At 29.2% G+C, this 10,961-nt stretch overlaps 1 protein-coding gene across 1 annotated transcript; it reads left to right on the forward strand.

Annotated features, from left to right (window-relative positions):
- Positions 1-6,741: 6,741 nt before the first annotated feature.
- On the forward strand, positions 6,742-7,779 carry LOC136970247 (very-long-chain 3-oxoacyl-CoA reductase-like). The gene has a single exon (XM_067264672.1). The coding sequence runs from the start codon at positions 6,742-6,744 to the stop codon at positions 7,777-7,779; it is 1,038 nt and encodes a 345-aa protein (XP_067120773.1).
- The last annotated feature ends 3,182 nt before the right edge of the window (positions 7,780-10,961 follow it).

A 10,961-nucleotide genomic window follows, 5' to 3' on the forward strand; every position in this document is an offset into this window, starting at 1 on the left:
TGGGTTCGCGGGCTGGCCACGTGGAGTTTTCCGGGTTCTCTTCAGTAACGCCTAAATAGAGACCAGTTTCCTATGGAAAGTCCTCCTGGGAGGCATTAAGGAAGTATTATTGCTTATATAATAAATTGTATCCAAATTATAGATATGTTGTAGTTAAAAAAGCTATCTGGTTGGCTATTGCAGCAAAATTTTCATGAAAATATGCTACGCAATTAATCGCATACGTGTCATCCATATTGAATTTTAATTACTTTTCCGCCCACTAGAATGCGCTTTGATTTCTATATTAGAGGTGGGAGATCCAGTTCCGCTGCTGGTACTGGAACTGTTGAAACTGATCCGAGTGAGGAACTGCTGGAGTAAAGGAATACAACAAATAATTTCAATAATATATTTGTTGTATTAGTAATAAACAATAATATACTTGTGATCCCTTCAAGTATGTTATTTTTTCATAGAACACATATTTCTCGAGTTAATCGTCTATAACATTATAAGCGGATCCCCTGGATGTATAAATAAAGATGATAGTTAATTAAATTAATTTTTTAGTTAACTTTTATTATATAAATTTATTAATTTAATTTACTCTGCTATAAAATTAAAATAAATTAATACCAGATGGTGCTACTTAAATTTCTTATGGTGTTAAGTAGTGCCATCTAGATTTTATTACAGAAATTAAAGACAAATGGAATTTTTAAAATTTTATTTAATTACAGTTTTAAAATACGTATATAAAAATAATAAAAAAAATCACTAAAATTTAGTGTATTTAGTGTACTCAATATTTTTTTGGATTTTCTGAAAGATAAAAAAATAAAAAATAAGACCCCAAAGGACATTACCATTCTATTATTGACAGTATTAAAACACAAGAGTTAGTATAATTTCATACATTACTTTTAATTTTATTTTAATGTTATTTATTGTAAACAATGTGTCTTGAAGTTAGTATTGGCAATTTTCTCGACAATGACATGACCTAGAATCCATTTTCATATTGTTAAAGTAATAAATGACTAAATAAAGAAAAATCTTCAACTGAAATTTGCTCTATTTACGCAAGTTCTATTAATGCCATAATGTATTAAACATTGAACAAAAGCAGAAAATGGTAAAAAATTTTTTTTACTTATGAACCCTTTACCATTGTTGAACATTCAACAGTGTGTAGAATACGCGTGACAAGTAAAGAACGCGTAAAAATCAATGGCTAAACAGAAGAATTTGGCATTTAAAAGCATGAAAATGATGATAAAATTATAATTCTATCAAGAATAGGAATAATGATCCTGGTATATAAAGAACACGTAACAATTTATGGCTCAATAGAAGAAGAATAATGAAATCAAAATGGCTCATGCCAGAAAATATACGAAAGAAAATGAGCATTTCAACCATAAATATGTTTATTTTCTTTCGCACAAATCTAAAAATTTAACTATAAATCTTTAAAAAAAATGTGTATCCTTTCAGATTTACAAATCACCATTTGAATAAGTGCATTGTTAATAGCAATATTTCAAAATTAAACAAAATTTTTGAATTGTTGGCTAATTCTATCGATTGTTTATATAAAAACATACAATATAGAAGGTTATAAACTATGATTTTTATAATTAAATAAATTAAAACATTCGATCAAGAGTTCTTGGTAGTACCAGTTTTTGAAGGAAACAAGAAATAAAATCGAGGTTAATCTAATAAATAAATTCGACATTAAAAACATAAGTTTTTAAAAAATACATATAAATTTTTGTCTTTTTTTATAATTGACTTATTTGGTAACTTTCGATAAGTTTATAAATGTAAACTGGCTTGCAATGGATAATATCTATTGCAAGCTGGTTTTTCTCTAGAGATAATTCATAAAACAATTGATTTTAATCTATATTTATGAAATCTTATGAAATTTTACAAGAGTAACGTATTTTCATATGTCTGTGGCACATCCAGTGTCGGGTTTAAACTTATAAAAGACACTGTTTGTCGATTTTTAATGGACTGTAAAAATATGAAAGTACTGCGGTTTTGCAAAAACGTTTAATGCGGAATGAAACACTGGTACAAAATGGCCGTTACAAAGCTACTCTCGTTTCCAAATTTTTTAAATCAAGTTTTTTTTTTTTTTTTACTACAAAAATACGGTGGCGCTTGAGGCATCAACAGACACTAAATAATAAAGGACTGAACTATATTCTCGTAGCCTCAGTCTTTAAATTGTAATTAGTATCGTGATATCGTGATGCCCTAAACTGTAACCTCGTATCGTAAAGCCCTAAAGTGTAAGTCGTGTAGTTTGTGTGTAAATCCAACACAGTACAATCTCATTGTATCCTCGTTGTGGAAGAATGCACTAATGGACATGAATACTAATGACTTTCTACTTCAGTATTGAAGTAATTTTATATGATAAATGATATATTACTGAATAAAAATAACCTGTGATTATGTTATTATCACGGCTTGTATTTGAGTGATAGTATCAGCATTAGATTATATTACAAGTTATGAAGAAACAAGATGATTGTTTTCAATTTTAAGCTGTAAAGAATTAATATAAACTTTAACCGAATTTAAGAGGCTAGGCCCTTTTAATAGATTCTTTAAAGGCATTGGGACATAGAAGTGAGCAGTGGAAAGAGGCCTTTAAGAAGGCATGACCTCCAGCTATAGATTGGTTTAGGCCTACCATGCTTATATCAAGCCATGGTATAGCCATACCCATTTAAATATATACGTATAACTATATTAACTGGTTTATTTATACAATAGACTCTTTACTTTTAAGATCTATTTAGTTACTAGAGATATATTATATAGTCATTCGTCGTAAATCGAACCTTCCATTCTTCGTAAGCTCAATGTTATAAATTGAGGCTAGGTTCTTGGAAGTTACTTTTAATTATATTAACAGCACATCGAAGGAAATTAGAAATATAGATCACTTAAATACATTGTTTTATATTCGTATTAGAAAATATAAACTAGACGAAAAAGCGAGGGAGGTAAAGAGGAAGGTCGTAAAGCGAGCGCTTGTGTAAGTAAAAGGAGCACTGCAAGATAATTCACATTACATTACTTTAATATATATATTTTTTAATTTTAAAAAATGAAATTATACTTATTTATAAAATTTAGAAAGGATAATGCTTGAAGCGAAATCGACCTCGAGTTAACAATATATTTTTACATTAATTTCAGTTAAATGGTAAATAAAAGGGTTTTCTAGGACAGAAAACATTACGAAATTAGAAATAAGATGATATTTTTCCAGTCATTAACCTCGAAATATATGGGTATTCGCTTACTGTCCTACATAAACCAGCTTTCAAGTCAACTTTCAACGATCAAGTGGAAATGTAAACAGTCTGTTTGGCATTTTAAGAAATTTTATATTGAAATTTTAATTCAACTTTCTCCAAATTTCAAGTAAACTAATGAAAATGTAAATAATAATTTGTGTAGAATTTTACGAAATTCTAAGCAAACTTTTGACTTTGAATGAAATTTTCACGCAAACGAGTGAAGATGTAAGCCAATATTGAATTTTAAGAGACTTTAACATCATTTATTTAACTTTATTTAAATTCATGAATTGTCGAGTGAATTAATCATATTTTCATGAAATTTACAAGATTTTTTAAAACAAAAAATTAACTTATTTTCTAAAATTTTAGATTTTTCAAGATGAAGAACGAAAGATTTTTAAAGAATTTAAGTTGATTTTCCTAAACTTTAGACGCATTTCAGGAAATTTAGCATTGAATAATGAGAATTTGGAATTGTTACGATCCAAATTCTCATTCTTAAAATTCTGTACGTAAATTCAATCAAAGTATACAAGATATTACAGTAAAATTTTACGTTTTAATTTAGATATTTGTATAGAAAAATAGTCAAAATTCTAGGTTAGTGAGTTAATGCAATTGGTAGATTCTTAATGGTACTTTATGGACTTCTAGGTTAAATATTCTCATTCGAATGTTATTATAATGTATAAATTTATTATTTGAATGAAATTGTGGTACTTATAAATGGCGAAATTCGCATATTTCGTCATTTATAAGCGCACAATTGTTCTATGTAAAGATGTGAACATGGAGAGTTAATGATGTGGAATACAGTATTAAAAATGCATTGTTTGATTTGATATTTAAATGGTTTTTTAAAATATATTTTCTTTAATTTATCATCTCTTAGCGATAAACAAATATTTCTGTTTATAAATGTCCTTATTTAGTTAAAATGCGATGTAACTATGTCAAGATAACATGTTGAAAGTCTCCAAGTATCATCTGAAAGATCGCAAGTTCAGAGTTCATTTTAAAAATGACTTATCACATGAAATTCGTGAATAAAATTAAAGTAAAACTTAACTTTTATTAAAATTTAATTAAATTTATGAAATTTCTTATAGTTTTTTAAATACAAAGCTTAATTTTTTATGCCAGAAACTCGTAAAATTTGCCTAAAACAACACTCCAAATTTCACATTTTATTAGGAAAATGTACAAAAAACGTATTAAAATTTAATAATAAATTAATATTTTCTACATTTTGGTGCATATTATCGATGCTATTTATCTGTTTAAAAGCCTACATACATGTGCACAAAATATATAAAAATAAATAGTATAATTATACAATAAAATATATTTAATTAATTATTAATTAGCTCGTAATTTAATTCCTTTTTATTTAAACAGAGTATTTAAGGTATAAATCAACAAAATAAGTAAGCAAATAACACGAAAAGGATAAGGAATTTACGAAAATGTAAACATTTTCTCTTTTTTACAATAAATATTACGAAATATATAAACATAATTAAGATATTATCAACTGTAAATAAAGATAATTGAATTATTTTAATAAAATAATTTGATTAAATTTAAGAATTTTAAATAATGACCCCTAAAGGAGGAAATTTTATCTCACAATAAATCTAACTCACGCATGGCGAAACGTGTCCTAATTTTGTTATTTATTTAAATCGACCGAAGAAAAATGGTAAAATTTCATTTTAAAATATGTTTTAAATAAATTTCTTTAATTATTTTCACGTATTTCACGCAAAATAAGCGAAAAATTTCATACGAAATTATTGAAAGATGGCTTTTTGGGCAAGCATTTACGCATTAATTTCATTGGATTTTTGAGTTAATTTTGAAATAAATTACACTTATTTTATTAATTATACATGAAAATATAGATTAATATTTTCATGTATAATTAATATTAGTCTATTAATTAACATTTAAAAAATGCGATTTTATAGCCTTGAGAGCATTTTTCCTCAACTTTCTTTCTTATTGAAACACCTTGAGACAATTCTTATCACAAATGATCAAAGATAAGGAAGTATACATTTTATTATGGCATATTAATACCTTGTTACCCCAATTTTATACAATAAATTAAAACTGTAAGCGAATTCTTGTAAAACTATGTAAGTGTTTACAATGAAGTTGCTATCAAATATCGTTGATCACTTCCGTTTCCTCTTTCATATAATTTAGAAGAATTGGTTACAGACATGCAAACAGACATATCATTAAAAACTAAATCTGATAATCGAAATTCCAATAAATTTCTTAAGCTTAATGTTACGAAATTTTTAATTTGTCATAGAGTTAGAAAATGTGTGGGCGTGGTCGATATATAATGTATAGTGGAGAATGTAAAAGGGGTGTAATATGGAACTAACGATAATTCAGAGAGATTATGAATTATTTCTTGCTATCTTACTTAATGTAAACTTAATAAATAATAATAATCAATGTTTTACAATTGCAATTGTTTGTATGAATTTCTAACATTAAATCAACATAAATTAAATGTTGTATTAAATATTTTAATTGAATTTGGCACTAAACTTTTAACAAGATCAACTGAACTTTTTGTCATTGTTTAGTTTTCAGCTAAATTTTCTGATATTTATCCAGTTTTGCAGCTGAAATTTCTAATATTTATCCAAACCTTTAGCTAAATTTTGGACTTTACAATTCGATTTTTGTCAGTTAAACTTATCAACTGTTATCCAATTTTCTACATTAACAATGGTAAATTTCAATGTAAACAGTTCACAATTATCACAATTTATGATTTATAAACTGATAAGCAAGAAGAATTGAAAATAATTAAGCGTTAAACAACAAAGAAAACTCTAACAGTTGTCATGTGACAAAGTATATTTACTTTTCTAATTTAAAAATACTTATAATCAAGTTATTTCTTTAGAAATATTTATATTATAAAAATAAATATATAAATATACTTTTCAAAATAAAGTGGAAAGAACCAATTGAGTATGAAGTAAAAATTGATACAAGGCCAAACATTTATGATATTCCATGTGATATCATGCTACCAAGAGAAGTCTACTTTACTGTTACCTTCTAAATGAAGATGAAACAATGGCCTATAATCCTGACATATATTCTAAACGCTACAAATATCCTTGAAATAACCATATTCAGGGGTTATAATTTAACCCCGGGTCCTTGGGACGTTTAGAAAAATCCGGTTTAAGCCCTTCTACTTTATCCTTCAACTTCATAATAGTTAAGAAGTAGTTTTCCTTAAGTACCTACAGACAAAAAAAAAAAAAAAAAAAGAGAGAGAGAGAGAGAAAATAACTGTATTTGTGTCAACGTAATCTACGCTATTGGTTAACAGATAATCGGCGTAACGAGAAGAAAAGGAGAAACCAGATAGTTACATTCTCACATGAATATGGAGTTTGGTGAACACGAGGTTGTTTTAACCTATATTGGGGCAATTGTCTGTTTATCTGGTGTGGTTTATGTCGTAGGAAAGATCCTAGATGCTGTGCAGACGTTTCTAATTCCTACATTAACAAAGAAAAATCTTAGAGGATTTGGAAAATGGGCTGTTATCACCGGAGGTAGCAGCGGTATTGGAAGATCGTATTCTCAACAATTTGCTAATTTGGGCTACGATATATTGCTAATAAGCAACGAGCTGGATGAACTAAAGGCAGCTTCTGAGGTCGTACGAACCCACTATGGAGTCGAAACTCAAGTAATCTGTGTGGACTTTTCTAAAATGGATGAGGCATATAGAATCATTAAGGAAAAAATAGACGATAAAGATGTTGGTGTGCTCGTTAATAATGTTGGTATTAGAGGCAACCAGCCGTGTTATTTCTTAGATGAATCATCGTCTTGTTTGAATGCAATGGCAAATGTAAACTGTCTGGCTGCAGTGATGATGACCCATTTAATTATTCCACAGATGTTGAGGAAAAATAAAGGAATTGTAATCAATTTGTGTTCTGTTGGAGCTCTCTTACCGATGGCAATGGGATCGATTTACTCGGCAAGTAAAGCATTCACGGATTTATTTACGAGGACTCTTCAAACTGAGTATAAAGAAACTGGTATCATCATACAAGGAGTGTCTCCATTTTATGTTTGTACCAGAATGACACAATTTTCGGAAGATCTCAGTAAACCCAGTTTTATAGTTCCAGACAGCGAAGAATATGTTCGAAATGCCATGCGTACGTTAGGAGCGAAACATTTTACTTCAGGTTATTGGCCTCATTCTATAATGACTGGGATTTTGTATCTGTTGCCAGTCTGGTTTGTTCAATATCTGAACTTTTTACAACACGATATGTTAAAATTGAGACACAATAATTCAATTGAAAGAACGAAGAAGCCAAATAGTAAGGAATATTTTAATTGGTTGAAAACTTTTCTTAGCCATAACGAAACTATCGAGAATTTAGACAGTAAAAATCTATGAAATCTCCTTTTCTTTCCTATTGCTACGTTTAAATAGGTTAGATTTATAGTTTAGAGCAATTTTTATATAATTAAGATCACAATATGAAAGTGGTATTACGAGAAAATGAGCGTAATAGTATGAGAATGTAATTTTATTGTTATCGACGACAGTGTTTTTTTACTCTATTACTAGTTTTAAATCTTGTTACACCAGTAGTAAAATTCATTTTTTATTTAGCATATTGTTAAGAAATGTGTCAATATATGTAACTTAATTTCTATTCAATCCTTTGTGAATAATTTGCTTTTATTAAATGTGTAATTAAAGCAATAAAAAAGAATCTTTTCAATATCCTATGTTTGATGTAGGAGTGATGTACACGAGAAAACATTGTACTGTTCCATGTAGAGAAAACAATTTTGCTCCCGTGTTGTCGTACCTTTTGTAGTAATAACATACAAAATATGTGAAGAGGAGCTCCACGAAAATAAAGTTTAATGTAAAAAATGTTTAATTTATAATTTGTTTTCCGTCGGGACTGTCTACTAATTACGTGTACAACTTAAGGGAAAAGGAAAGTCGCGAAAGGTAGGCCTACATTACTACAGACGATGGGGAGGGGGAAGGTCGAGGCATTGTCTACGTGGATTCTTTTAATAATACTAGTGGTATGCAAATTTCTCTTTAGTACTTGATAGTCATGTGAATAAGCTATCTGTAGGACGTTTTAGTCATTTCTTCAATATCAGGGGATTCGTAAATCATTGTACACGTAATTAAAGGTAAGAGGGTTTGCCAAAAGTTCTCATTGTACGCAAAAGGAAAGGAGGGGAACAAAAATGGCTAAAAACTAAAAAATAATTATTTAAATACGGAATATTTCTGAATAGGGAATAGAAGGAAAATACGGAACATGGATCAGTTATATTAGCTTATCCATGTTATAGAGATATCATCCCAAAATTTTCATAGATGAAATGACCCGGATACGTCAGTCACATCACCCATCACTTGTCACCATCATTAAGGGCCTGGGTGTGATTTAAAAGGCATCGTAATGCTCACAAGACAAAAGTACCTTCAAGATGAAGAAAGTTAAAAAAGAAACATTTAAGCAAAAATACTACCTTATAATCCAGAGAAAAATAAAAATTTTACATAAAGTTTAATAACCTTCAGCTATTTCAACTGTTCAACTTATGCTAGGATTATGAGAGTTTTTCTATAATAATTATTCTCATTTCTTACTCCACATAATCTGATATCATTTCCTTGTTATCTGAATAAATAAATCTCAAAAACACGTTTGCCTCTCACTTCTTTACTAGGATATTTAAACCAGTTTCCTTAATGACGAAGGTTAATTATTTTTATTAATTTAAGAAATAATCTCTTGTTATTGAATGAAATTTTCCTGGATAAACTCCAAAATATGATTATAAAGCTGTGCATTCGTACTTTGATTTTATAGGTCATCGAAATTAAATCTCAGATTGTCAATCTATCAACCGATGTATTAATTAACCTTTCAAAATTGTTATTTAGGCTGATAAGTTTGTATATCCTTCTTTGACATAAATACTTTTTGTGAAGGACTCTATCTAAAAATAAAGTATTTCAAGAAAATTCATACATTTCTCAGTTCCTCATTTAGGAGCAATAAAAAAGAAATTTATTTACGAGGACTCTTCAAACTGAGTATAAAGAAACTGGTATCATCATACAAGGAGTGTCTCCATTTTATGTTTGTACCAGAATGACACAATTTTCGGAAGATCTCAGTAAACCCAGTTTTATAGTTCCAGACAGCGAAGAATATGTTCGAAATGCCATGCGTACGTTAGGAGCGAAACATTTTACTTCAGGTTATTGGCCTCATTCTATAATGACTGGGATTTTGTATCTGTTGCCAGTCTGGTTTGTTCAATATCTGAACTTTTTACAACACGATATGTTAAAATTGAGACACAATAATTCAATTGAAAGAACGAAGAAGCTAAATAGTCATTTTTGACTCCTTCCGCTATATGAATAGCAAGAGGCCTTTTTTCATGAGCATCAGGGCTTCGGCAAGGCCCACAAGAGGGCCGCTCGAAGCTTAAAATTAAATAAATCTGTAGAATACATTTATGTATCAATTCTTGAGGAAGTTCGAAGAATAATCTACATTATTAATTGTAAAGCTCTTTTTTCAACAATTAATTTTGATTAACAACATCCCTCTGCATTTCTGTACTTAACTCGCCATTTGAACTTATCACGAAAGCGAGTTCAATTAAATGTAATACAGTATTTTATGATTTTTACACCAGTCTTTAAAGTATTGACAGAACCTGATTAATTAATTTAATTTCGCATGCACTTTATTCCCTAATTCAGTGTTCCGCAACCTTTTTCTACTCGCGGCACACCAACGACTCGACATGACTCAACAAGGCACACCAAAATGTTATTCCCCTCAAAAACGTATGATATGATACTATTAATAGAATTTTGTAATGCCATAAACCTATTAATATTATTATGTTGGGTTTTGTGAGTTATACACGGTTGACACCGATGGCTGTGTACTATGCCGGACTAGAGTCAAGGCATAGTAACTTCAAAACAAAGACAAAAATTAAATAAGTGTCAGTGTGTGTGTCTATATTCAGGAATTTCCTAACAATATGACATGTATTAAATATAGTGGCTTTCTGTAGTGCGATGTATGCGTTTCTATTCAATTTTAATGTGCCCATGCTTTTGTGTAGTGTGTGTGGTATGACACCTGTAGAGGAGAGAACAACAGATACAATAAGCACCCTATCCATCCTCCACAGATGCCTTATTTCCTGGGCGAGTTCTGTGTACTTGCTAATTTTTTCAGTGCATGCGTTTTGTATATTGTGAGTGTTTGGAATGGATATGTCTATAATGTATGTGATTTTATTGTGTTTGTCAATGAGTGTGATGTCTTGTCTGTGGTAGTAAATTTTTTTATCTGTTGTATTACGTTTTTCGCGTGTTGTTTTCCAATACTGTCTGTTAAATGTTTTTGTAGTATGGTTCATAGATGTCTAATAATCTGTTTCTTTGCAAGCTCTTGATATATTTGCTATTTGATTATGTCTATGTAAATAATCTGTTTTGTGCTAAGAGCTTACAACCGGAAGTGATGTGTTGTATAGTTTCTGGCATGACGTGACATTTTCTGCATG

Source organism: Centruroides vittatus, unplaced genomic scaffold (genome assembly GCF_030686945.1).
Source record: "Centruroides vittatus isolate TY-2023 unplaced genomic scaffold, ASM3068694v2 contig_19, whole genome shotgun sequence".
Lineage (NCBI taxonomy): Eukaryota > Metazoa > Arthropoda > Arachnida > Scorpiones > Buthidae > Centruroides > Centruroides vittatus.